The 25,468-nt window shown below is 54.1% G+C and overlaps 11 protein-coding genes across 11 annotated transcripts; 5 read left to right on the top strand and 6 right to left on the bottom strand.

Moving 5' to 3' along the window:
- Nucleotides 1-399: 399 nt before the first annotated feature.
- On the top strand, nucleotides 400-6,040 carry ACRALDRAFT_2029827 (uncharacterized protein; the record flags this gene model as incomplete). Its single annotated transcript, XM_071020619.1, has 4 exons — nucleotides 400-485; nucleotides 538-1,450; nucleotides 1,503-4,625; nucleotides 4,679-6,040. The coding sequence occupies 4 exons, from the start codon at nucleotides 400-402 to the stop codon at nucleotides 6,038-6,040; spliced, it is 5,484 nt and encodes a 1,827-aa protein (XP_070871671.1).
- A 624-nt stretch (nucleotides 6,041-6,664) lies between these two features.
- Nucleotides 6,665-7,095, bottom strand: ACRALDRAFT_1036930 (uncharacterized protein; the record flags this gene model as incomplete). Its single annotated transcript, XM_071015045.1, has 2 exons — nucleotides 6,665-6,853; nucleotides 7,027-7,095. Coding segments are annotated over 2 exons (258 nt in total), but the record flags the coding sequence as incomplete, so codon positions are not given.
- Nucleotides 7,096-7,446: 351 nt separating this feature from the next.
- Nucleotides 7,447-9,103, bottom strand: ACRALDRAFT_1052415 (uncharacterized protein). The gene is made up of 3 exons (XM_071015728.1): nucleotides 8,984-9,103; nucleotides 8,677-8,783; nucleotides 7,447-8,530 (listed from the first exon to the last, which is right to left on the bottom strand). Exons 1-3 carry the CDS (start codon nucleotides 9,015-9,017, stop codon nucleotides 7,952-7,954), a joined length of 720 nt encoding a protein of 239 aa, XP_070871669.1. The 5' UTR covers nucleotides 9,018-9,103; the 3' UTR covers nucleotides 7,447-7,951.
- Nucleotides 9,104-9,840: 737 nt separating this feature from the next.
- On the bottom strand, nucleotides 9,841-10,144 carry ACRALDRAFT_2022502 (uncharacterized protein; the record flags this gene model as incomplete). Its single annotated transcript, XM_071020096.1, has 3 exons — nucleotides 9,841-9,856; nucleotides 9,910-10,053; nucleotides 10,095-10,144. 3 exons carry the CDS (start codon nucleotides 10,142-10,144, stop codon nucleotides 9,841-9,843), a joined length of 210 nt encoding a protein of 69 aa, XP_070871668.1.
- Nucleotides 10,145-10,179: 35 nt separating this feature from the next.
- Nucleotides 10,180-10,444, top strand: ACRALDRAFT_2022501 (uncharacterized protein; the record flags this gene model as incomplete). Its single annotated transcript, XM_071020095.1, has 3 exons — nucleotides 10,180-10,198; nucleotides 10,227-10,384; nucleotides 10,418-10,444. The coding sequence occupies 3 exons, from the start codon at nucleotides 10,180-10,182 to the stop codon at nucleotides 10,442-10,444; spliced, it is 204 nt and encodes a 67-aa protein (XP_070871667.1).
- Nucleotides 10,445-13,723: 3,279 nt separating this feature from the next.
- ACRALDRAFT_1036695 (uncharacterized protein) lies at nucleotides 13,724-15,030 on the top strand (the record flags this gene model as incomplete). The annotated part of the gene is made up of 4 exons (XM_071015034.1): nucleotides 13,724-13,841; nucleotides 13,946-14,288; nucleotides 14,351-14,907; nucleotides 14,987-15,030. The coding sequence occupies 4 exons, from the start codon at nucleotides 13,724-13,726 to the stop codon at nucleotides 15,028-15,030; spliced, it is 1,062 nt and encodes a 353-aa protein (XP_070871666.1).
- A 736-nt stretch (nucleotides 15,031-15,766) lies between these two features.
- Nucleotides 15,767-17,799, bottom strand: ACRALDRAFT_1083310 (uncharacterized protein). The gene is made up of 2 exons (XM_071019434.1): nucleotides 16,836-17,799; nucleotides 15,767-16,712 (listed from the first exon to the last, which is right to left on the bottom strand). Exons 1-2 carry the CDS (start codon nucleotides 17,665-17,667, stop codon nucleotides 16,294-16,296), a joined length of 1,251 nt encoding a protein of 416 aa, XP_070871665.1. The 5' UTR covers nucleotides 17,668-17,799; the 3' UTR covers nucleotides 15,767-16,293.
- A 214-nt stretch (nucleotides 17,800-18,013) lies between these two features.
- Nucleotides 18,014-19,627, bottom strand: ACRALDRAFT_1065722 (uncharacterized protein). Its single transcript, XM_071017206.1, has one exon. It carries the CDS (start codon nucleotides 19,468-19,470, stop codon nucleotides 18,199-18,201), a length of 1,272 nt encoding a protein of 423 aa, XP_070871664.1. The 5' UTR covers nucleotides 19,471-19,627; the 3' UTR covers nucleotides 18,014-18,198.
- A 271-nt stretch (nucleotides 19,628-19,898) lies between these two features.
- Nucleotides 19,899-20,473, top strand: ACRALDRAFT_2113127 (uncharacterized protein; the record flags this gene model as incomplete). The annotated part of the gene is made up of 2 exons (XM_071023615.1): nucleotides 19,899-20,128; nucleotides 20,197-20,473. 2 exons carry the CDS (start codon nucleotides 19,899-19,901, stop codon nucleotides 20,471-20,473), a joined length of 507 nt encoding a protein of 168 aa, XP_070871663.1.
- A 201-nt stretch (nucleotides 20,474-20,674) lies between these two features.
- Nucleotides 20,675-21,324, bottom strand: ACRALDRAFT_2112603 (uncharacterized protein; the record flags this gene model as incomplete). Its single annotated transcript, XM_071023583.1, has 2 exons — nucleotides 20,675-21,189; nucleotides 21,252-21,324. 2 exons carry the CDS (start codon nucleotides 21,322-21,324, stop codon nucleotides 20,675-20,677), a joined length of 588 nt encoding a protein of 195 aa, XP_070871662.1.
- A 239-nt stretch (nucleotides 21,325-21,563) lies between these two features.
- On the top strand, nucleotides 21,564-24,252 carry ACRALDRAFT_1052406 (uncharacterized protein). The gene is made up of 2 exons (XM_071015727.1): nucleotides 21,564-22,096; nucleotides 22,153-24,252. Exons 1-2 carry the CDS (start codon nucleotides 21,930-21,932, stop codon nucleotides 23,981-23,983), a joined length of 1,998 nt encoding a protein of 665 aa, XP_070871661.1. The 5' UTR covers nucleotides 21,564-21,929; the 3' UTR covers nucleotides 23,984-24,252.
- Nucleotides 24,253-25,468: the final 1,216 nt, after the last annotated feature.

The raw sequence follows: 25,468 nt of genomic DNA, 5'->3' as shown, positions 1-25,468 counted from the left end.
CGTCGTGAGACATGTCCAGGACAGTGTTTCAAGTCTTATACACTGTAAGTTACGTGTCCAGTGACCACTGAATTACAGTGTCAATATGTTTCTGAAAACTCATTCACTTCTTGGAAGGTGTATCCCGAGGGCTCCGTGTTCGGGGCGCCCGCCCCCCACCTCGGGTGGAGGTCTTACTAAGCATGGACGGCAAAATGTCGGAATTTAGAGCTTGTCTAATGGGCCAGTAAGGGTGGAAGTACCTTGTACAATTAGCAAAGCTTCAACACCAAAAGCAGCAAGCTTCATGCGCGACGATCCGCGTCTTGTTTGGTACTCTGCTTTTTCTTCCCAGCCCCAGTGCCTGATGCAGTCCACTCCCCTTCTAGGTTGCATCGCACGCACTCGAGCACGGCGGCAATGGCTCCAGTGTCGGATCGACTTTATTTCCCACCCGTGGAAGAATGCCTAAGGGGCGACACTGTTATTCTGTTCGTGGTCCTATCGTTTGTTTGCATCGACCTCTCACGAACCAGCCGACTAACATTCTCAACCCAGCTGCTGGAAACTCGTTGCTGCAGCTCTGGCAGATAGGTCCGGTGCCCTTCGCCATACCGAGACCCTTGCACAGTTCCTGGGGGACGACCATGTTCGATCCCTCCTTCAAGACCCGAGTTTAGCCTTCGCGGCCCCGAGCGATGCGACAAAATCTGACTTTGAGACTCGGACCGCTGCAAACCACGTCTCCCCCGCAAAAAATGAACACTATGACATCGACGTCATCAAAGCAGATGCCACCTGGCTGAGCAAGGTTGCCAACATTAACCTCGTATCCGCGCTTCGCATTGTCGTCGTTGAGTTCCAGTCGAGACCGGCGAGCCAGCTTACCGGACCACTGTCCGTTCAAGATGCCATCAACTTACAGGAAGCTCTCGGTGTCAGCAATGCGCAGTCTTCGAGTCTGGTCCCAGTATTGGGAGCCACGAGGGATGCCGATGCGATATGGGCGGACTTTGGAACGGAGGAGGCGAGACGATTGCGAATCTTTCAGACCTATCTCTCCGAACGTCGTTATCTTGCTATGACGGCCGACTTGATCCACGGCGAGACGGTGCGCGATGAAACGAAGCAAATTACGTCTGGTTCAAACAACTCATCCAATCCGTCTTACCCGTCTCTGGAAGATCAGGCCAATTCAGACGAGGCCGCTGTTACGAATAGTATGAAGGCACTCACGCGAATCATCGAAAGCCTGGCGAACGGATGCGAGAAGGACATCAACGACAAGAGTCTCCAGACTGAAGACACAGAGCTCGATTGGCAGCGGACTCTGCTTACGGAACTTGTCCACGCTCTGTCGGTCATCTTCCAGAGTCTCGACCGTACATCCGATTTCTTCGCCGCCCCTGAGACAGTCATGGAATGGTTCACCGTGATGGAGGACTACGTTTTCTTGAATGGGATCGTTTTGGTAAGGACACCCCCAGTTCTCTATTAGGTCTCCCCAGCTTACCCCGGAACAGGTACACGAAAGCATCAACTCTCTGGTTCTACCCATCCAAACCTTAGTGTGCGCGATATCCTTGAGGCTTTTGAACCCGACAAGGTCAATGGCCTTCTTGGCGCAAGAAGTAGACCTGCACCCTGAAGAGAACAACCCGTACTTAAGCTCCACTGAGGTCTTGGGTAAGGTCCATGATGCCATTCTCAACGCAGCTGGAGCCGGTTGCGAGAGTCAGAGCCCCGTCTTTTTTGCCTGGGCCGTCATATCGCACCGCATGGTCGTATCTCACAGCGAGCGGTCGGAGAAGAGAGACACCCTACAGAACCAGAAGTCACAGGAAACCTTCGAATCAGGGACGTTGCTACGCCCCAGCTCAGGGCGTCGGCTTTCGGTGGGGAGCATTGTTTCGCTGGATGGTTTGCCTTTTGACGGCTTCCTCGTTGCTTCTGGCCTGAAAGATGACACTCAAATCATTGAGAGCCTCGCCCACGCTGTCACATCGCAAGGTGGCTTATACGATGTTCTATCTCAGATGACCATTGCTGCTTGCGACCCCAATCACGGCAGCTTTTCCGCCCCGGTGGCTTCCCGGATACGACTTACCTTTATTGACTTTTTGAAGGCAACCTATCCCCCTGTGGGCTATCAATCAGATCCAGTCACCGCCCTCCTCTCCATCCTCTCCGTTGGGCAGGGCTATTGGGACCTCGCTCAGGAGAGCTCACCCCCCACACGAGATGTGGTTTACCAGGTTCTGCAGGACCCTGCCGTTTTGGAATGCTACTTCCATCCGGCCTTCAGTCGCTATCCGTACGAATTCTTGCCCTTCTTGAACTTTTGCCGCGCGCTCGCCAGTCCATCTGCAGCTGATGAAGGTGCCGATGTCGTCGTCAATCTCCTGCGCAAAACACCTTCTCTCACCTTCATCTTGCCAGACGAATTCCAAGACTTTGAACTCGCCCAAGAGGAAGAGAACACCAACACTTTCCGCCTGCTCGCCGATATTCCTCTGGTGTACTCGATTTCCACCCGAGGACGCATTTCCCGCGAAGACGACGCTCTCATCATCCCTGCCGGCACCTATGGGCGCTTCGTTACCGATACGGGGAGGGTCGCACTTCTAGAGCACGAGCACTCGGCGCTTGCATTCCTCGGTAAACGACTGGAGGTGTATCTGTCACCCGAGAATTATCACTCCGAGTTTGAAAATATGTCACCTGAGGATGCCGCGGAAGCTATCTCGCTGCTGGCGACACTCCTCCAGACAGAGACTCTCAAGGCCCGCAGACGAGGTCTCCGAGGGGAAGAAGTGCTCAAGCCGGGTCTGGAGCTCCTCGAAGATGTGAGCAAATACACCTCGGGAAGCAAAGATATCATTTCAGTCGTGTGCAATGTCATGGATATCCATATGCAGGACGACCAGGCAACCGCCGACGGTCCCGGAATACTGGTCTTAAACGCATGCGTCCAATTCTTGGACTCGGTGTTATCTGTGTGCCCAACTCGAGTTTGGGCTTACATGGCTCGATGCGAGCTATTGCACTCTGAGTCGCGGGCGGGCAAGTTGGCGAGACTCGTGGGCAATCTCGACCTGTCGCCTGATCGGTTTGAGTTCCTCTTATCTGCAGTCCGACTTTTCTCCAGTCTCGTTGGTAGCGTGATGAAGAGCGCGATCCAGCGAAAGTCTGGCGACAAGCTCATCGGCCGCCAGAAGGTGTCGAACAACGTCTGGCTCGGTGTTGCGGACAAAATCCTGACGACAGTGACCCTGGCCATCGCCCAAGCGGCCGTCGATATCTTCGAGAGCTCCTCAACCTGGCGGTTTCCTTCCGAGGTACACCAGACAATATTGATTAAGACGCTCGTTCCTCTTATGGACAGAGTCATTATCGACGCCTATGCCATCGGAGATCATCGCGACTCACAGTTCCTCACTGCCTGTCTGCAGCCAGCAGCCGACTACATCATCGAGTCCTTCTTGGCCGCTTCCAGTGGTTCTCTCAGATTCCAAGCCCTACTCGGTACCTGGATTTCTGGCCTTCAAGTCCCAGATTCAACATTGTATCCCGGTAAGCTGTATGCTATCCGCGGGCAAGTCATCTCGACGATGAATCTTGCCACGTCCCTGTTGCGTGTTGCGGCCCTCCTTGAGCGGTCGTCGGTTGCATTCGAGACGTACTTGTTCAAGGCTACTCCCGTCTTCGCCCGGCTGAGCGCTGCCGATGAAGAGTTCAAACGCCCGGCCATGTCGCTGCTCGGAGCGCTTGTTCTTAATGCTGCTACGGTCAATGGCGAACCCCGTTCTCTGCTCGGTTACCTTGGTCCCTTGCTATCCCGATCATTCCTTCAGCTTCTGTCAAGGCTAGGAAAGCCGTTTCTACTACCTCCCGAAGTCCAGGCTACATGGCGATTTTTCGGCATCATTGTCCAAAACCGCCAGCAATGGATGTCGAACTGTCTGCTCACTGGCAGGACCCCTCGAGACGTACAAAAGGGGGACAATGGGGCTTCGGCGGCGGTGTCGACGTCTGTCTTCCAAACGGCGTTGGCCAAACTAGAGTCAATCAACGAATTGGACAGGTCCGAAGCTCTACGGGTCCTAGACTTTGTTGTCTCGGCACAGAATAACTGGCCGTGGACAATCTTTAGCACGCGAAAAGAGTCGTCTTATTTCAATTCGCTACGCCGCTACATCAAGGACCTGAAGCCGGCCTCGACTGTTGCTAAATCTGATACTACCAGAGCCGCGGTGGAGGCCAGGATGGCTGCCTACATTGCAGATATCTTCGCTATGCAACTGTATCACCAGCGCCAGATGGGTCAATCCAAAGAGCTGGCGAACAGCCTTGTCGCCGACCTCGACTATTATCTGAGAGATGGCGTCGAGGTCGCCAGCTACAACAACTCACTACATAATAATTTTGCCAAGAACTTCTCGTCCAAGTATCCCTGCGTGTCGCTGGACAGCCTGAAGCGCACATTATTAGAACCCCGCGAGCTCGGAACGGATTACTACTACGCCCTGGACCGTGCGAACGAGATGCTTGATTTCGATCCTGGCTGGCATGGTCGGCGAGACGATGGATTCCGGAACGAGATGGCCATTGCCAATGCCAACTTATCTCTCGTTGACGCGCAGATCGTGAGTGTGTTCCTACTGGACTATAATGTGGAAAGTGTCTAACCATAATCTAGTCATTGTTCCATGCATGGGAGTTCCTGCTTCTCGAGTTGAACAGCTGCCTCCCAGATAACGAGACCGTTCGCAAGCAGATGCTTCAAGTTGCGCAGCAGTGCCTAGACGCCAATCAGTCGATCCAGGGCCCTGAGAATATCTTCTTGACAATCGTCGAGGGTCGGGCCAACCTAGCATTGATGCTTCTCAGGCGACTTGTCGGGAGCTCCATTACGCCGCAAGACATATATAAGCTTCTGAACAGCATCTTCAATATTCTTGGCGCCATTCAAGATCCGTTTGGTGTCGACTCCATCGAGTACTACCGCACCATCCTCAAAACTGTATACGTCGTCTTGAGGCTCAGCCTGGCGGACAGAAAAGATGGTCCCGACGCATCCAGCCTCGGGGCGAATGGGTCGTCGCCTACCCTGACACAGACCATCTTGAATCTCCTCGACAATGTTGTGGCTAAAGGGTTCAGAACGCTGGTGGCGTTGGTTCATGAATCGGGGGCAGCCGTGGCGCCGCAGGATCTGGCCCTACTAACGGCCGTTCTCCAAGCCTCCCTGCGAATGCCGGGGCTAGATCACTGCCAAACACAGATTCTGAACATCATGGCTTCGTACGATGTTATGCATGCAGCTACGGCCCTGTTCTCCTGGGCGGATAAGCTAACGATCGATGGCGATCCCATCTATGGTGAGCTCAGCTTGCTCTTCCTCCTGGAACTCTCGACGCTTCCCATGGTGGCGGAACAGTTAGCGGCCGATGGCCTCCTGAGCCACTTGACATCAGCCAACATTACGAATTTCATGCGGAAAGGCATCATCTCACCGTTCTCCGAGGTCGTCGGCGCTCAACGGTGCTACAGCATTTGGGCGAAGGGAGTCTTACCGCTGTTGCTCAACCTCTTGACCGTCCTCGGTGGCACGGTTGCTCCCGAGGTCGCCTACGTCCTGAACCAATTCCCTCACCTTCTCAAGTCGAGCGTGGAGCGTTTCGAGGCGCCGGGTGCCAGCCGCACGGCGTCCCGGGACGGACCTCACTATGTGACACTGCTTGCCGTCTCGGAAATCCACTCCCTCGCTCTCCTCACCAAGATCATCGCCGCGTTGCGCGTGAACAATAGTCGGGATATCCCAGAAGTGCAGTGGGATGCAGCGTCGATGCTAGAGAACGTCGACTTTTGGCTTTCGAGCCGCAAGCTGTTGAAGGAGCGGTTGTTGCCGTTGGGGCAGCGCGAGGTGGAGTGGCGGGGGGTGGCGACGGGGAGCGCTCCGGCGACTGCAGACGAGGCCGGTCCTAGCAACTTACTCGAAGCGAGGGTCATTTCGCAGCTCGAAACTGCGCGGGATGTGTTGAGCGAGGACTTGGAATGAGCGTTGGGAGCCAGAGGAACTTGGTAGCTTGCCCGGTCACGGATGGGAAAGGAATCTGTTAAGAAATAAACGGTGTCCCGGAGGAGGGCGTTCAAAAAATGCATGTCATTTGCGGGAAGAACCATCAGGGACTCGTGCAACAACTGCGTTGCCCCTGTAGTGTCATCTTGATACCCCCAGCTTCAGTGAAGTAACCATGTTCTCATGTAATTTATAACCCGGTCCAGCTGGGCGTCGCAAGTTGCGCGTTGGGAAACCGCTGTGTGCTTTCACTTGAGCAATCGATATATATATCACATACAGTAAATAGAGGAGTTCTATACGTGATTCCCCTCCCTGGTTGGTATGGTACAAGCCGGGATGATCGGCTCGCCGGTTATTCAAGGGTCCAGTCGAGACAATGTAGGAAGCCCGCCCAGGCCTCCTTCTCATCTTCCTGACCATTCATTTAATCCACCCCTAGCATTGGTCCTGTTGTACAGCGTCGATGTTTTATGACGACGAGCACACGAACACCCCAAACCAGTCCGATGTCCCCCCGGACTGGGCGTTACCGGGTAGTAACGGGATGTACATGCGCATGATTGAAAGAAATAGGAAGAAGCAGTAGCCACTGCGGAGAGATTACTGGTTCTGCATCCTGGCAGTCATCTCGGCATTGAGTTCCTGGAAGCGTTCTCCGACGCGTTGCTGGGCGGCCATCTGCTTCTGGATGCAGCGGGAGATGCAGCCCGACTCGCGGGAGGCGAGGGTTCTGGAAGTGAAGTCGTCGACGCAGGAGGAGAAGCAGGTGTCAACCAGGTTGCTGTAGATCTATCGTTCGCGTAACGTCCGAGGTTAGCCTTGCGGCACAGAAACAAGGTAGTAAAGGGGTTTGGTTGGAGAGCATGAATTTCTGAAGGGAAGCAAGTCGCGTCTCAATCGGCAAGACAGCTAGCTCCTGAGAAGGGGGGTGAGTAAAGTTGGAAAAGCGAGATGCAGCTTACGGTCAGGAACTCCTTCATCTGACGCTTCTGGAGGCGCTGTTGGAGTTCGGCTTCTTCTTGTTTGTTCAAGCTGTTGTCGGGAGGCGAATCCTTGATTAGCAAAATCGGCTGGGTAGCGGAAGGCGCAACGTAATCCTCCACGGATGGGAAAAGGCATACCCGTCCATCTTGTCCAATATATTATTATAACAGCGTGTTTGAGAGGGATTGGGATTGTTGAGTTTGGTGGTCGTTGCTTGGATGCAGTTGGAACGAAAGCTCAGCAGCTCGCAGCTTTTTTTCGACCGCGCAACGACGCATCTTAGGGTATTACGTAAACATGTAGATCAAGGTACCTAGGTACAGGTACGAACACTGCATCTCCCAAATCTGGTCCTGGTGCCATTGTCACAGATAGCGTATCTTAGCCAGACGCAATTCCAAAGAGCAAACAAGGCTTCCGGCATATTAATTCGTTGTTCTATTTCACCATCATCGTCAGTGGTGTTGTTTTTCTGGTTTGCGTTCCTCATGGGCAGGTACTGTAGCTTCGTGATCACGGGGTGGCGCATGTGACCTTAATCTAATCAGTGCCGACGCGGACGGCTGTGTAGGTACGAAGTACTCATTTCAAGAGGGACATTGCTGTCGGCATCAGTTCGCCAGTATCCCTCATCACCTGGGTAGGTAGCCGCCATATACTTGCAGGTCGGGGGTAGATGGTCGGTTAGTATCGATGGAAAGCTCGTTGGTCCAAACATTGATATGGAGAGTTATCCATCTACGTGTCAACCACTATATCTCAAGTACTCCGCAGAATAGAACCGCCAAATAAGGTAGTGGAGTATCCCCTCGGTTCCTGGCGCTTCTCCCAACGCCGTTATTGGGGCATGACTGAGAATAGCAAGTGACTTGGCCCTTCCCAGCAATAAACATGAGGTAGCATTTACATGACGATACAGCAATTCTTTTCCAGCTTGCGTGCAAGCAAACCCAATAAACTTGGGCCGTGGTCGTCTCCTTGCTGGGGTTGCTGCTGCGCCGGATACCCGGAATGATGCGGCTGAGTGTGCTGCTGGTAGTTTTGGTGATGGTGAGGCTTCTGCTGCCCGGGAGGAGGCATGACGGCCTCACCACCCTGGAGGTTGATTAGGATGCGCCCCGTGTTATCCTCGTCCGTGGCGTAGCGCAGGCCGAGCTCGCCGCAGAGCCGCTCGACTGCGGGCTTGATGCGCTGCACGCCGTTGGCGCTGTGGTTACCCTTGCCGACGATGGCAAAGAGGTTCGTGGCACCCCTATTGCGGTCGGCGCGGATGCGGGCCCTCAGGATGCGCTCTGCCTCCTCGACGAACTGGCCGTGAAGGTCGATCTCGTCCTCGTCGACCTCGCCGGGGGCGTTGTTCGCGCGGAAGATGAAGTCGGACGCCTGCTGATTGTAGGCGTCCATTTGGGCCGCATGTCGCTTGCCCTGGTTGGACAGCTCCTTGGCCGCCGCGCCATCCCCCGCCTTGTACGCCTCTTGGGACTAGTTGGTATTGATCAGTCACGGCGATTGATCAGGATTAGACGGGATATGCGTGTTAAAGTGTAAAGGGAGAGGGAGGAGGAGAGAGAGAGGGAGAGAGAAAGAGTATGGGCGAGGCGGAAGGGGCGGTTTCAGGATGGACATACGCGCTCGAAGCACGCATTGCGCTTCTGCGCTTCTTGACCAGCTAGGTCGCGAAGCCGGTCATATTCACGCTCTGTCTCGTCATCGTCACTGTCGGCGTGCGTGAAGGCTGTCAATCAATGTTAGCTCGACAGTCGGTCACCCTAGCAGCCTGAGATATGAGAGTGCGGAAGCTTATTGGCGCGCCCTGCCCGTCCCTGATTTTCCTCTCCAATTGTCCTTCAGGTGCAATTGGGACGTCTACTCATCTTCATCTGGTCAAGCGGCCGAGGCCTATGGCAAAAGGAAAGGAAATGTCTTGGAGCGTACCGCGACCGCCGAGACGGTGCATAGGAATAGTCATATTACCCGGTCGGGAGCCAACAAAGAGCTCTTAAAGGGAACTTAGGATATTGAGTGCTCCCTAGCAGGGAAGTGATACGAATACTGGCTCTGGTCACCGAAGAAAGGGGCATACGAAGTAAGCTCCCAACCTCGTGAGACGGGGCCTCCGAAAAACGTGGCGGTGGTGGCGGTGCACAGCCAGCCATTCAAGATTCCTCAGCTTCCATTCTTTCGATATCTTTTTCTGTACGTACATGTACTTCCGTACTTTCAGAAATTTGATCAAGTGAGCCGTTTCTTCCCATCTGTAGCATTGCACGCGACTTAGACACGTAGGTTGAATGGAAACAAAGCTTCCATCTCTGGGGCTCGCGGAACCATATTTGTAGTACCCGGACGCTAGCTCAAATACTACCTTACAATTTCGCACCGTTCCTTATTCTTCTGGAAATGATTTCTTGCGGTCCGAGATGTGTTACACCAGGGGTCGGGTCAGTTCTTATGCCGAACGTCCTGGCCTTCCTCTCGAAACACACTTGGATCCAGGAGAAAAAGGGGATTCGGGCATGATCATCAACCAGAACCCACAACGTCTTCTGGAGGGAGAAGATAATACGGTCTATTTGCACGCGTAGAACCGAAATGAGCAGAGGTAATAAACCAGCGAAATTGAAAGATGGGTCTCGAGCCATCAGTTGTCAATAGTATTGTAGGTAGTCAACGGTCCTGGTCACTTTTTGTGTTGTCCGTCCGCGTGATATCGTGTCGTGCATTGCACGGAGAGTATCGGTCCCATGCCCGGCCATCGCATCATTTCTAACCCGGTTTATTAGGGGCCCGGCTCATATTCTCATGCCTCTAGTGTATCAGACCTCGAGGTAAGGTATTATAAGATCGTCTTACTAATAGACTGTCGTCTCGAGCGGGACGTTACACTAAATAGCATGTAGTGTATGTACTGTAAGAAGTTTGGGGGGTTCGCGGCTCTGCGCCAATGATGCACGGAGTTTTCCCAAGCCTCTTTGAGAGATCTTGCTTCTGTATCGCTCGCTTCTCTTTAGCACGGTAGTCAATCTGCGATAGTCGTCCCGTCCACTGCACTACGTTGCACTTGTACGGATAGCCTCCAGCTTGGTAGTGCCTCATTGTTAGTGTACATAGTGTAGTGTACACTAGGTACCATGCTACGGCAACCGCCATGTGGCCCCCTAGTTGCTGTGGGAAATAGCGTGGCCCCGGAGACATGCTAGTGGCCGGTGGCCTCTGCACCCAAATTGCCGTTATTTCGCCAATGTAGCCATCATGCCGGTTGCGGCCACCATACGTTGTACACTATTTTTTACTCAGCAGCTGGCGTCAAGGTCGGATGGTGGGAGTGCGCCATCGGTTGGCTAATACTCCTGTTGACCCGAGGGAAAGACACTTTTGGCGGAAACCGGCGACTAGAAGAATCGACTATTAATTCCTCCGCCCTATGAGCCTGACGATCGGTTGCCTGTCGGAGCCGCCGCAAGCCTAATAAGGTCCAATCCCATGGAAAAGCTCCCACTCAAATCCGCCCGAGGACATCAGAATCGGTCGGTAACGAGCCAAGACTCCTGTCCTGTACGTTCGCTTCATTCCGCCCTTAGGGTAGCATACTGAACGCCGGGCACTTACTAATTAATTACGTATAAGGCGGTGTTGCGGTGGTGTTTTGACCCCTTCGTCCGTGTTTTCAAGACCAGTCCATTCTACATCGTGCCTCGGTGTCGGATCTCTCACAGACTTTCGCTTCTCTTTCCTGCTGAAAAACAAACGTGTCTATTCAAAGCCTTTTGGAAGAATGCCGGATATGGATCAATAATTGACATATTATGCAGGGCGCCGACAATCGACGAGAAGAATCTTGGTTTTGCTTGTGAGCAGATCCTCCTGCGGATATCACGGAAAATTGCGAGGGGTTTCGCGGTACCCACTTACTTAATCCTCCTGCAGAACAGTCCCAAAGCAGCGTAGTGTACTTGGGAGTTGCGATCTGCACCTCATCACCCGCCGCCTGATGACCACCTAACCTGCACCACGGTCTCCCCGGATCTAATACGGGCCCGCACTGTATGACACACCGTACAGCAATGTACAAAGCAATTGCGCCCGAAACACGCTGTCGAATTGCGACAATGTTGCTTCGATGAGTAATACGCAGTAGAAGGAGGCGGGCGAGAGCTGAGAACTGAGACTGGCAACTACCCCGAGCACAAAGAAGGCAGCTGGCTAGATCCCGACCGTCTCGGGCGTTTGTGGTGTCTAGATCGGACCAGCGACGGGCTAATCAGCTCTTCGCCCTGCCCACAGATCGAGGAGACCGACCGAGACAATGGCGACACGCAGCGTTTAGCTGTGTACGCAGGTGCAGGGTGAGAGATGATGGCCAACAACAAAGCGCTTGTTGAGACCGAGCGAGACATTGTCTCGTTTACGTTGTACCTACGTTGTGCGGTATGTCCTTCGTCGAGAGTTTCGGAGGTCCGATAATCCTGATCTCCTGGACGCAAGCCCAAGCCCTCCGGCAGATCGGCGCAGACACCAAACACATTGCAAATGCCGGGCCTTGTTTGGCCCGACCACTCGTCAGTCATGCATGTCTAAAAATCGCGAAAATTCCATCGTGCCACATAGCTAGCGTGACATCCCCGATACGGAGCGGAACGGACTGTTTTTTGGCAAGAGACGAGTATGTACATACGTATTACCGTTGGACCGTTTATTTACCGATACAGAGCCGGCCAACAGCAGGACAAACGGGACTCGCCTGTCGAGACAGGCAAACAGCCTCGATTCTATTTACATCTAAAAGGGCTGGGGTCAAACCGCCCAGTCGGCAAAAGGCATTGTTCCCGGCGCGGGGTATCTTGTGAGGCGCCTGTTTTCCTGGCCAGTAACTCTGTGCTTGCAATCAATCAAGTTGTATTCATAAGAAGATGGACGAGACTCCCTGATTCATTGGGTATATCATGGATGGGCTACGGATTTTATTGTACTGTAAGTATTCAGTCCGAAAGCTTTGCTAGGGCTGATGAGGCATCAATGGAATAACAATCGACAGGCCATAGATGAAACCCTCTCTCGCGACCAGATACTCACTGGGTGGGTGGTGTAGTAGACACGGCCGTTTCGCACCCCACCCCCATCTTCCACGAAAGGATTTCCGGAGGATCCATAATGAGTTAAAGAGGGAGGTGAAACCTATTTATGGAGGACCGACGGCTATGCCACATGAAGAGAACTCACCCGCGACATCATGTTGGAACCATCACGCCGGAGAGACCGCCGGCCAGGCAGTACTTCGTACGAATAGGTGGCGATACGTCGTACCAATATTAGCAGCCACCGCTCCGCGCAGCAGCAAGTCACTAGCGCCAGCGACGGACGGTCTGAGCTCAAGCTCTCTGACAAAGTAAACAGGACCAACGAACGAGGAAGACAACATAGACCTGCTTTCATCGCTGCTGATCATTGAGAAGGACATACCGAAGACACCATTAGGTCAAATGATCGGTTCTTCATAGGATTTTGACAGGATGATCGCGAAATCTGCTGAGTGGAAAGCCCAGATATCGCTTTTGGGGTTATTCGCACCATCTGAATGGACAGTGGAGGTCCCCACACACCACACCACCGCGATGGAGAAGTGATTTCGGAGCCGCGGTACCTAGCTGGTCAAGCCCGTGTGTGAGGGGTTCCATACTGTGTCCGTGCCAATGAAGACTCCATAATTAGTACATAGCTCGCCATAGCCCGCGACATTCCATGTTAGCAGAGGCTCGGCACCCCCTATAACGTTGGACGTACTTCGTAAAAGTAAAAGTATGGGCGTGACACACTGTGTACTTGGCATTTTGTACATTGTACTGCATGTACATGTACATACTTCCGAAGAACCGCAGCTGCGTAACGGGGCTTCCTGAGAATGCCCATTCATAAGTAAAGTACATACTCAGGTACTTGAGGTACGTCCCGGGTCGCCCCCGGCCACTTGCAGCTGCACCCACGTATCAAGCATCGCCTATTCGCCAGACTCTTCACAGTCCGCCCCCCTTCCCTTAAACTGTTTTCCTTGCCCCGTTCCCATCTCCACCCGCATTAAACGAACCCCCCAAACCCCCTTCGCCTTTTTTCCTCATTCCCAGCTTCCAACCCCCGTTACATCCCATTCCCGACCTTCACTTCGCCCAAACCGCCCTTAATTCGGTTTGTGTCTCTCATTGTTTTTTGGCTTGGTTATTTTCTCTTTCACTAGCAAAAGCATCGTCCATTAACCGCGTCGTCCGGTTCAAGAGGGCGGACTGGTAAGTGAGTGCGATTACTTTATTCCATTTTGCCGGGAACCGTTCCTGCCAGTGGTTTCCTGTGTGCCTGCCCCTTTTCTACGCAACGCGTTCCCAGAAGTTTCCATCATTCACTCAATCCCGTCTCGATGCCGAGTAACATCACCATTTGATATTTCTTTCTATCCGTATTTCTCGATTACTGCTTGTCATCGTTGCCGAGATCGTATCGTCGTTTGACGCTCGCGCTCTTGCCCGGACAAGAGACGTCGCTGACACATCTCAAGTATCTATAGCGATAGGACTGATTTCGTGTGGTAATTACGAATTGTCCGACGACCCATTCACTTCTCGACAACCGCTTGTTTCTTCATAACAACCCCGGACCCTATCATATTCGCGACAGCACGCCGTCACCATGGGCTGCGGAATGAGCACGGAGGAGAAGGAGGGCAAGGCCCGGAACGAGGAGATTGAGAACCAGCTCAAGAGGGATAAGATGATGCAGCGTAATGAGATCAAGATGCTTCTTCTGGGTAAGTAGCTTTCGGAACCTATTTTTGTCCCATGGGCGCGAAGTCAAGACACGTATGGGCGAAATCGCTCCAGGTCTTCGTGCAACCTGTTGACGCGTTGGCAGGTGCTGGTGAATCCGGAAAGTCGACCATCCTGAAGCAAATGAAGTTGATCCACGAGGGTGGCTACTCTCGCGACGAGCGCGAATCATTCAAGGAGATCATTTTCAGCAATACCGTCCAGTCGATGCGCGTCATTCTCGAGGCCATGGAGTCGCTTGAGCTTCCCCTTGAGGACCAGCGCATGGAGTACCATGTCCAGACTATCTTCATGCAGCCAGCCCAGATCGAGGGCGACGTCCTCCCCCCCGAAGTCGGCAGTGCTATTGAAGCCTTGTGGAAAGACCGTGGCGTACAGGAGTGCTTCAAGCGGTCCAGGGAGTACCAGCTCAACGACTCGGCGAGATAGTGAGTCGCCCTACCCACCGCATCCCTGCTCCCGTTTGTTTGTTACTGACGGGCTCTCGCAGTTACTTCGATAACATTGCCCGAATTGCCGCCCCCGACTACCTGCCCAACGACCAAGACGTGCTCAGGTCGCGTGTCAAGACGACCGGTATTACCGAGACGACCTTCATCATTGGTGATCTCACGTATCGCATGTTTGACGTCGGTGGTCAGCGATCCGAGCGAAAGAAGTGGATCCACTGCTTCGAGAACGTCACAACCATCCTTTTCCTCGTGGCCATTTCCGAATATGACCAGCTTCTCTTCGAAGACGAGACCGTGAACCGGATGCAAGAGGCTCTGACTCTCTTCGACTCCATCTGCAACTCAAGGTGGTTCATCAAGACGTCCATCATTCTCTTCCTGAACAAGATCGACCGGTTCAAGGAGAAGCTGCCCGTCAGTCCCATGAAGAATTACTTCCCCGACTACGAGGGTGGTGACGATTATGCGTCGGCATGCGACTACATCCTGGGCCGCTTCGTCAGCCTGAACCAGCACGAGCCGAAGCAGATCTATACCCATTTCACCTGCGCGACGGATACCACTCAGATCCGCTTCGTCATGGCAGCTGTCAATGGTGAGTCCGTTTTAATACCCCATGTTCCCCCATACAAACCCCGCTGGTGGCACTGTTCGCTAACGGCCTCGCCTCCCAGATATCATCATCCAAGAAAACCTCCGTAACTGCGGCCTGATTTGATTGCAATGCGTTCTATTTTCTCTTCTCCACAAATACCCTTTACATTTTCGATCGTAATGGCATGCATGGCTTCGGCTATAGATGGTCGCGGGGGGTCGGTTCATGACTCCGCCTGGCTCCCGACGACGGCCAAAACGGCACACCCCGACGGGTACCCCACGGTTCCTTTTCTCTACGCACGTTGTGTTTCCTCAGTATCACAGAGACACCTCCGCCCCATTTACCAGCTTATCACCTTGGCCATTTTGTCCTTCTCGGAGCAGGTGGCAAGCTTTTGGGTTCCTGGCTTTTCTTTTTCTTTTCTTTGTTTTCTTATCTATCGACCCTTGTCGAGGAATAAGGGTGGTGTTTTGTGCTATGCTTTGTACAAAGAGAAACGACCTCGGTCGCATGTCGTCAAACCCTGGGTGTGCTCACAGGCTAGGAAGGCGAAGCCGCGGCAGATCAGGACAGATGCAATGTGGGCCTTTGGTCGACTGGGATATGGATAGTGATGGAACCAACGCATTGTGGACATCAAGGATCCCCAAGGTGCATTTCAGAGTGTGAAGAGACCCGACAATGGGCGAATGGGGGGTTCATATTTTGTTTAATTACGACAAAGTCTTATTTCTATCTCATGTCTCTATGCGTATCATATTTCTGTAAGAGTCGTATGTTATCCTGCCTCAATATGGGAGAATTTTATCTTCCAATAATTCAGAGTGTGTCACAATGTGAAGTAACATGAAGTTCAAACGACAGCGCTACGCACTGGTACTCTCACTTCGACTTGCGTCCCTACTAATGATACTGGCTTGTCATTACACTGCACTGTCGAAGCAGCATACGCCGGTCCTTTGGCTGCTAGCCCCCAATATATCTTGCCTATTCATTCGTCGCATCATTCAATCCTTTTGATCCAGACACTAGAAGCCAGAACAGGGCCAAAACGACACCGACCAGACCTGACAGGGATGTTGAAGTCTTCATGTGCGAATCTTCCATGTCCTGCCAAATTCCACCTCAACACTCACGAAAATAGAATCCAAACAGGCGGTGGAAAAGGTAGCCAAACTGGGCTGGTGGAATCATTCTATACACGCGGAGCTCCCCTGTCGACGGTCACGAAAAAAACAAGTTCCGCTTCCATTCTCTGTCCCCTGTCGCCAGGTATACTGAAATTGTTCCCATGAAAAGTCCAGCGGTAGCAAACCGGATCATGATTCCGGACACCGAGGACACAATGATGAAACCGAGTTGGTGACAGAAGTTATATGTTTATTATTCGCCGTCGTCGCCATCCCGCGTTGGCGCATCGGGTCCGCCATTACTCCGCCCAGCGCCCTGCTGACTCGCACCAGCCCCTCCACTGTGTGCCTGGTCCTGCTCCTGCTCCTGGACCAGGAAATCGTTATACTCGGCCGTCGCCAGGGCGAGTTGGCGTGCCGCCGTCTCGATGCGATACTGGAAGCGCACGTGCGGGTCGTCGCTGCGCGCCTCGGCCATGGCACGACCAAGGATGACGCGTACGTACTGGTCGAGACCGCCAGGGGCGAAACCGGGCTGGACATGCGGCGCGAGCTGTTGCTGGAGTTGGGGCTGGACGGACAGGGCTGCCGGGATGGCGAAGGCGGCCGGGCCGGCGGGCTGTTGCAGTTGGATGGCAGGCATATGCTGTTGCGCCTGAGGGAGGTTTGTTTCTTTTCCAAATATGGCGTCAGCGAACAATATTCGTTTCTTTTTTCTTCCCCCTAATCTCTCCCAAACCGCGCCACAACGTCACGAAGCTGGCGTGTTGGTTAGGTAACACAGACAGAACTCACCGTGGAACGAGCAGCGCGAGCCACTAGCATTGAACCAGCAATTGGCACAGCTCCCGCACATCTGGCCGCTCACGACGACGCAGCCATTCCAGGGCCCGTATCCTTTATGACAACTCTTGCAGGGGCTGTGCGCCTCTTGGCCCGAGACCTGGGCTAGTAGGGCCTCGACGTTGCTTCGGCGCTTCAGGTTGAGTACCTGATCCTGGCGGCGTTGGACGGCTAATCTCGCGCCGGGGACATCGGTTAGGCGTTTCGCGAGCGCGCTATCGATGAAGAGTTCTGGGTAACCGCTCTCCTGGGCCATTTCCATCGCGGTCTGGGCGGCGGGAGCGTCCATGGGCGCTTCCATGGCGAATCCCTGTTGTGGCTGCTGAGGTTGTTGCGGCTGCTGTTGGCCGGCGCCTGGATGGGAACCAGGGACAAGGGTCTGAAGATCGGGATGGATGTCGGCGTCGGTGGTCTGGTGCGCGGCCGGTTGTTGCCCGGGACCGTTGGAGAGCATGGTGTGGGGAGAGGCCGACGCGCCAATATCAAACTGTTGCTGGGCCTGTTGGGCCTGTTGGGCTTGCTGCTGCGGCTGACCGGGCTGATGATGGGGGTGCGCATGCGACGCGTCCTGCTGCCCATCCTCCTCTTCGTCCAGGTGATCGTGTTTTAGTGCGGGCGACTGCCTGCCGTCGTGGTGTCCATCGCCGGCTCGAGCTAGCTGAACCTGGAGCTGGTCTGGCCCGACCAACGGGCGATTACCACGTCCTCGACCGGCAATGGGAGGCTTGGTAACCCTGGCCGGCCGAGCGCGTGGACGAGTGATGGCGGTGCCTCGGCCAGACATCGAGGGGAGAAGGAATCGAGCGAGATGGAAAACAAAAGAGAGCGATGCCTATGATCTTCGAGCCTTGAGGTGATGGGAAGAGGCAGCTGTCGTCAGCTGGAATTTTCTAACAGGTGTTGACGGACCGTCGCGACGTGATGTTGTTGAAGATCGTGAAGAAAAACATCTTGCGATTTTGGGGGATAGAGTTGGTACGATCTCGACTTGCTTACTAAGCGGCTGATGGTCCTCTTTCACAAGTCCAACTCGGCGCTCATCCCTTATTAGAAAAGTGAAACACAACAGTGAAAAGAAAAAGAAAAGAAAAAGAAAAAGAAGAAGAAGAAGAAGAAGAAGAAGAAGAAAACAAACACCTTGTTACTATTAGGTCTTGTCCGTCTTGGTAACCAAGACAGTTCACAAGCATCACCAGAATGACGCTCGCATCCTGTTGTTGTATTTTATAACTCGACTAGAGCTCTGGGGTTAGCCGTTCTCTCTGCCGCCGATGCGACGTCGCATATTGTACAATAGAGGACAAGGCTCTCATCATCATTGCTGCTGGCCTGTCTCCCAGACGTCTCCTCCGCCTTCTGCTTCTGTCATTTCCCTCCACCGCTGCATGAACTCCCTGAGGCCACCTTCACCAGCAGTGCTGGCATCGACCACCTCCTTCGGTAACTTGTGTGCGGAATACTGAGAAGAGCTAAAGTTGTACGACGCAGGGTCATCCCGTTCAATGATCCTGAGTTCTGGCACCAAGTGGTCGGCTTCATCGTCGTCCGTCATCTCGTCTGTGCCGCTCACTTCGTCGAACTCGTCCTGGTTCACGACAGACCCTATTATGGGCCGTGGGATTTTGAACTCCAAGAGTTCGCTCCAGTCAAATAACAGGCTGTCGGTCCTAGGCGCCCACGGGTTGATGTCGATGAGCCGCACCCGGCCCAGCCCATCCCTGGCGTCCCCATCCTCCGGCACATAGACATCGAACGCAAACGAACCGTCCGGGAATGTGAACCGCAGTCGATCCTCGAAAAAGTCGCTAATCTTGCTGACGATGGCTGGGCGTAGGGCGTCGAGGAAAGGGTAGTGATTCAAATCACGCGAGCATATGGCGAAGAGGGAACGATGCTTGACAAAACATCGGAATTCGAGAGCCGGATGGGGGCTGAAGAAGGGGCGCAAGACCAGAACGGGCTGGAAAGGCCGTGACTGCGCCGATGATGATTGCACATCCGTGGTATCGGTAAAGGCGTGCTCGAGATCGTGGCTCACGAAATTGGAAGACTTCAACAGGAGGTAAATGTCATTGGGGGTGGTGCATTTTATCGTGTTTTGGTAAGGAGAGATCCACGCGGCATCCTTCGGAGACGACCAGTTTAGTTTGGGCGCAACAGCACCACCCAGTTCCCGGATAGTATCTTGGATCTGCCGGTGTAATTCGGGGAATCGTTCGTTGGGGGGCCGGGAGTCGGTTTCAGGCTCTGATTCCGAGTCCGAGTCCGAGTCGGACTCGGGCGGACGGTGTCTCTGGCTTGTAGCGGCCGGGGCGGTCCATTCTTCTTCCTCCGGGCGCTCGTCTTGCGCCCCATTGTCGTCTGCGAGGATGATACCGTCCTCGCGGAGATAGTCTACAAACTCTGGGGAAAGCTTGATGATGCGGGACTTGATGGCGTGCTGTCTGTATTTTGGAAACCAGCTGTCGTACGAGCAGTTGAGGATGTGATCTCTTGTGACAGGCGGAAATTTGATTTCTGGCTCCGTCAAGGTCGTGCCAGTATCAGACCGGCCAGCAGCGGCCGTGGCGCCTTCGAGTGATGGCATCGTGAGTGAGGTCCGAGGACCTGCCCGTACGTACTTAGATCAGTCGCTGTGGCGCAAGGTAAGATGGACGTAACCAGGAAGTATGTAGGTAAATGGAGATATATATAAGTAAATATCAAAGGCGGGACTCGTTGATATTCTTTTTGATCGTTTAGTGGGTGAGTCCTCACTGACTCACCAACAAGTAGAATTGTATTGCCCCCGTGTACTTCGTAGTCACATTCTGGGCGTAGGTGTGACGAGCTGCTGAGTACGTACCCCGCTGTTTCTGCCGCGCCACCACCCCACTGTGCATGACAGTTTTCTGACCGCCTTGGCCTTTCCAGACTGCTTTATCTTATCGCCGTCTGACTTCCCATCCATCACCCAAGCTCGAAACTCGTCGTACTTTTGAATTCCTCTACAACCACCTTGAAAACAACTGCATCATGTCCGACAACGTTGGCCTTTCAACGCCGCGCGGCAGCGGCACTTCCGGCTATGTCCAGCGCAATCTCGCGCATATGAAGCCCCGTGACTACGCCGCCCCTTATCCCAAAGACCCTGACACCCTGCGTCATCGGCCACGCCAGCCGGACAAGGAGATTCTCGAGCACGACCGCAAACGAGAGGTCGAGGTCAAGGTCTTTGACCTGCGTGATCAGCTTGAGGACGATGGGTACGTTTTGACACAACTCCCCCTACTCTTCTGAACGCCACCCATGCTCACACGATTGCTGTTGATAGTGTTGACGAAGACGAGATCGAAAAGCGCTGTGATGAGCTCCGACAGAAGCTCCTAGCTGAAATGGAAAGACAAAAGAACAGGCGTGGGGGCTTACCACCGGTGAGGAAGGGCTTCAAGAGCCACCAGGTCCACGAGATGGCAGATGCCAAGATCAAGGAGAGCGAGAGGTTACGCAATGCGCTGAAGATCAGCAAGGACTACGAAGAGGGTGATCACTGGAAGAGACAAGATGAGAGGCTTCGGAATGCGCTGGATCAGGATGACAAGAAGGCATAGAGAATAGACGATGGGTAAGGCCTGTTGGGATGTATAGGCGAAAAAGGGCGTTTGGCGCATGGGATTTGATGATTACCATCACTGGAGCGTTTGTTGGCATCGGTGTGCGGGATACTACTAGTTCAGGATGAACAATCTTTTGTTGTACAAGATATTCTTACAATTGGACTACTTGGGCGAGAAATCCAATTTCCCCAGACATTATCTCCTCTTACTTGCGGGAGGTGTCCATGATTCCGGCTGCCATCCCTCGCCAGGCCCTTTTGCCTTCTCCCACGGGTCAAATCCGTACTTCTTCTTGCGTAACGCAGGGTCCGAATCGAGCTGTTCTTGTGTCGCTGTTTCCGCCGCGTCCTTATTAACAGCATGAGATTCCGGGGCAATTGGTTGTGTCTTCATCGTATTCAGTGCCGGGACTGGCTGGCCATGTTCGCGACCTGGTGCATCCATAACCCTAGGTTTCGCCTCCCAGCGCGCATCCGCCTGGGCAGCAAGTATCTTCATCCTCTCCTGGCGCTTGATGTCTTGGGTCTGTTCTTGAAGCGAAGGAGGGTGCTCGCGTAGATGACGCAGCCATTGATGCCAAAGGGGCGAGACCTTGACATCGGAGTAGTGTGTTGATCGCGGGTAGTGAACAATGCGGCGGAAGCGACCGGGAGCTGTTGGGCCGCGGGTTTCGCGGAACTCCCAGTATGTGTTCCCTTGTAAATCGCGGCCTAGATGTCGTGACACACTTTCAGCGCATAACGTCATGATCAAGAGCTTCGGGAAGACGTACCGACAAGGAAGCGCTTGCGCCAGGGCAGGCGCAGAGCCTTCCATTTATACCATGTTTCACGTATTGAAGACATTCCCAACGATTTTGATATAGGACGACGGAAAGTGGGCAGGTTGGAGATCCATAATCGATCAGCCCAATAATTCGTGATGATGAAATCAACCAAGTGGAAATGTCGCACCGCCACATATTCCGGCCATAGCTTTACCAGCCACGATAAGTCAGCACAAGATATAGTGTACCCCACTAGTCATCCCGCTCACGTCACCGATAGGTACCCATCTCCATCCGTAATCATTTCCCGTGAGCACCTTTTGATTTGGGAGCGAATTCCCAATTATTTTATCTCCATCGCATCCCATAGCACAGATCTATCTCGATGAGACAAATTGCGGGCGGCTTCAATGCTCTCGGTCAAATTTCTAGACACGTTATGACATAATCGAATTCCCGCATCACCCTCGACTCCCGTTCACGCAGATACCAGATCATCTGCCTCGTCCCCTCTTCATTTGCTGACGACGCTCGCTCGACTTTTGCCCTGACCTGTCGATTCTGACCCTCGCCGGCGTCTTTCTACCTACGTCCTCTAGCTGCCGACACCTCAGCGCACCCCTATACGGCACTGCATATCCGTACAACGTATCACCACGAATCACAGTGGGGTCTCCGCAGGCCATGGCGTCGGTTTCGTCCTTGGACAAGGACTTGCGTAAACTGCGGTTGGACAGATACACCCCTGCCGCTGCGAACGAAGTCAAGTCATGGATCGAAAGTGTGTTGGGGGAGAGCCTTCCGGGGGGGGATCTCCTTGAGGGCCTGAAAGACGGCGTGGCTCTTTGCAAGTATGATATACCCCAAAAGCCTTCGTTCATAATGGTCTGGCTGACATCTCGCGCAGACTCGTCAACATGGTCGTTCCCCCTCCGGGTCTCAAATTCAAGCAGTCAGCCATGCCCTTTGTCCAAATGGAAAACATTTCCCTCTTCTTACGGGCCTGCAAACTACCACCGCTGAACCTCCAAGAACACGATGTCTTCCTGACTGTCGACTTATACGAAAAGAAAGATCCGGCGCAAGTCTTACAGTGCATAGGGGCGTTTAGCCGTGCCGCTCATGCGGTCAACCCTGCGAGATTCCCCTCACCCATGGGCCCGAAGCGCAGCAACGTTCTTAGCCCTCAGAGTACGGGTCCGAGCACACACGCGCCGACGCCTGGTCGCAACCGCGGTGCATCCACAACTAGCAACACATCTTCTGTGCTTGGCTCTCAGCGTCCCGTACTCCCCGGCCATCAAACTGGAGATTCGCCGTCTGGGAAGTGGAGCCCTACGAAAAGTGCCTCTCCAGTTAGCAGCTGGAGCAAGAAGGGTCAAGAAGGGGTCACGTCGCCTGCATGGAACATTGCGCAATATGGCTACATGGGCGGCGCCAGCCAGGGCAATCTCGGTATCTCATTTGGCGGAAGGAGACAAATCACCAGTGCCGGGCCTTCTGTCCCGAACGCGGTCGACAAAGAACGCAAGAGGCGGGAACGCGAAGCGGAAGAGGAGCGACAGCGACAGCAGGTTCTAGAAGCGGAGCGACGACGGAAAGCCGAGATGGAAGCAGAAGAACAACGGGCTCGGTTGGAGGAAGAGCGGAGATGGGAAGAGGAAACCCGTCGGCTCCGAGAGGAAGAGCGACGGAGAGCTGAGGAGGAGAAGCTGAGGTGGGAAGAGGAGGAACGACAATGGAGGTTGACGGAAGAGAAGCGCCGCAAAGAGGAGGAAGAAGCCGAGGCACGTCTGGCGGCGGAGAGGAATCGCGTGCGGACTCATAGCGATACTCGTTTGCGAGGGCAGTTCCTCAGCCAGTACCAAGCAGAGCAAGGACTGAAGGCACAGAAAACTGGAGCTGAGCGCATCGCCGAGTTGGAAAGGGAACTCGAGCTAGCGCGCGAGCGCGAGAGGCAGTACGAGCGAGAGCGCCAAGAGCGCGCCAACAAGCAACGAGGCGGCAGCAGCCAAGGAAGCGGTGACGATGCCACGATCCTTCCTCGGTCCAGGAGTCGGCCGGCTGCGGCTGGTCCGCCAAGCCGTCAGGATTCTTGGTCGCGCGACGAGCGGGAGGTCCTTCGCACGAAATGGAACCAGCACCAAGAGGAAACACAAGCCGACGTCATCCCATCCCCTCCTCAGTCTATCAAGTCGCCTCGACCTCTCCCCGACCCGAAAGCCGTCCAGTCGCCGCCGCAGAAGGTCGTAAGTCCCAACACGGGCAGCGCAAGGCCGCTGCCGGATCCAGCCGCCTACATGGCCTCGTCTGCCGATCTCCCAAACCGCACCGAAAGGTATCTCGCCGATAACCCCGCCCCGCAGCCGGAGGCGCCCAAGCAGTCCTATTCCCGGGAACTGGACGCCACGGCCGAGCGAGATGCGGAGGATCGCCGGCGCATCCAGAGCCAGGAAAAGACCAAGGCGGGAGGTTGGGCATCCAAGTCGCTTCTCGAGCGCGAGATGGAGATGGAGCGGCAGCGGCAGCGGGAATGGGAAGAGGCGCAGAAAGAGACCGCCAACGCGGTACGCTCCAACGATGGCGTGGATGGCATTGGGGGCGGTATTGGGGGCAGATGGGATGTCGGCCAGTGGTCCGGATACACTGGGGGGGATAGCCAGAACAAGGGGGGTCAGGGGATCGGGGCCGGGAGGCGACAGATCGTGGGACCCCGACCATTGCCTGGTTCCAGGTGACAGGATGAAGACTTGGCCATGCGTAATAGCAGACTTTGGGGACGTTTATGTGAGAAGACGAGTCATGTTTATACCCGCCCGAGCCAATGGAGCCATGTTCAATGATGCTGTCTTGTGTCTTTCAGAAATTACCAGGAGCATACCATACGTTGATCTCTGCACTCGTTTCTCACGATTCAGAAGGGAATGTCACTGCGCTTCGGATCGTTTACAGTATCAGAGGCCCGTTTTATCCCACATTCCACCAACCCAGGAACACCAGCCCCCCCCCCCCCCCCCCTTCTCCCCCCTAAATAGGTACGCCAGGTGTCCGAATATCACGATATGGCATTATTCTCTTACTATCAACCAGCTTACTTCGGATAATAGAGACCTAAGCGTGTTCAAGACCTCGACACATCAAGCAAAGAATATACTCTTTTACCTCGAGAGTTGAGGCCTCTTAAGTCCCAGAATTCTCGAATATCGACAGATAACTACCGGCTTTAATAAAGGCCATCTATATGTAGCAGCATTGGACATCGCCTCGGACATACCCAAGTAAGCCACCTGGCTGCTAGAATCCATGTGCCGTCTTTACACTGTCAATGCACAGGCCTAGCAGTGATCAGTGGCTCTCTTAGGACCCAGAGTGCAAAAAGTCTTAGCTTGACCTCCCAAAGCAGAGGTTCGTATGCGAATGCTTGAGAGTCCATGGGGTGAGGAAGGAAATATCGAGAGAGGATAGCAGCAGCATCCGTGATGATGACTAAGGGGTAACTGGTGACTAAGCGCCAAACTTAATTGACACGCCAATTTCGACGCGTGCTGACACGCGCGTATACCCCTTGTCCATTTTCTCGATTACTTCTCCCCATACTGTGATACCAACTTCACGACCCCTTCGCCGACACGATATCCGTCTCCCCTTCAGCCAGTTCCGTGGATGACGGCTGGCACTTCCAGCCTGTCCTTCCGATCCCCTCTGATAGAGCGCGTACTACCGTTCCGACCTCGTCGTCTTGCACTTGCTCATGCCTGTGCCTGCCGGGCCAACATCCATGTCCCAATTCGGACGCAATCGACTCTGGTACGCGACACAATGCTGAGCAGGGCCAACAGGGCCTATGAGGCCAATCCGCCCCCCCGGAACGACCTGGCGAAGCAACTCTTCCCATCTAGTAGCCCCGGGGGCAACGCTCAGAACGGGAACATAGTCGACTCGTTCAAGAGATCAAGCCAAGCCAAACCCGGTTCTGCTACCTTTTCTGCTGCACCAGCCAGGAACCCCACATCTGGCACCACTGCCAATGCCGGGACATCAAGTATCACCGGCTTCGCCGGCCGACAACACTCAACAAAGACGACCAACCCTCTTGCCTCTTCGGGGGTCTCCCATGGGGCATCCATAGCCTCGCTCTACAATAAGTCCGACTCATTCAAAGATGCTCCGGATGATTTTCTGGTCGGAGCATCAAATACCAAACCCCCCGCTGCACATGTCTT

This window comes from Sodiomyces alcalophilus (assembly GCF_042370955.1).
Source record: "Sodiomyces alcalophilus JCM 7366 unplaced genomic scaffold ACRALscaffold_8, whole genome shotgun sequence".
Taxonomy (NCBI): Eukaryota; Fungi; Ascomycota; class Sordariomycetes; order Glomerellales; family Plectosphaerellaceae; genus Sodiomyces; species Sodiomyces alcalophilus.
The sequence above is the reverse complement of the archived record's forward strand: the minus strand, read 5'-3'. Positions and strand labels throughout refer to the sequence as shown.

Bases quoted from the DNA above. Each gene is read 5' to 3' on its own strand.
- ACRALDRAFT_1083310 (XM_071019434.1), bottom strand. From the start codon at position 17,667: ATGTCTGGCCGAGGCACCGCCATCACTCGTCCACGCGCTCGGCCGGCC. The intron at 16,713-16,835 runs GTGAGTTCTGTC...TATTTGGAAAAG, and splicing joins CTCGCGCTGCTCGTTCCACG to AAACAAACCTCCCTCAGGCG.
- ACRALDRAFT_1052406 (XM_071015727.1), top strand. From the start codon at position 21,930: ATGGCGTCGGTTTCGTCCTTGGACAAGGACTTGCGTAAACTGCGGTTG. The intron at 22,097-22,152 runs GTATGATATACC...CATCTCGCGCAG, and splicing joins GACGGCGTGGCTCTTTGCAA to ACTCGTCAACATGGTCGTTC.
- ACRALDRAFT_1052415 (XM_071015728.1), bottom strand. From the start codon at position 9,017: ATGACTATTCCTATGCACCGTCTCGGCGGTCGCG. The intron at 8,784-8,983 runs GTACGCTCCAAG...ATTGATTGACAG, and splicing joins GCACCGTCTCGGCGGTCGCG to CCTTCACGCACGCCGACAGT. The intron at 8,531-8,676 runs GTATGTCCATCC...AATACCAACTAG, and splicing joins GCAATGCGTGCTTCGAGCGC to TCCCAAGAGGCGTACAAGGC.
- ACRALDRAFT_1065722 (XM_071017206.1), bottom strand. From the start codon at position 19,470: ATGCCATCACTCGAAGGCGCCACGGCCGCTGCTGGCCGGTCTGATACT.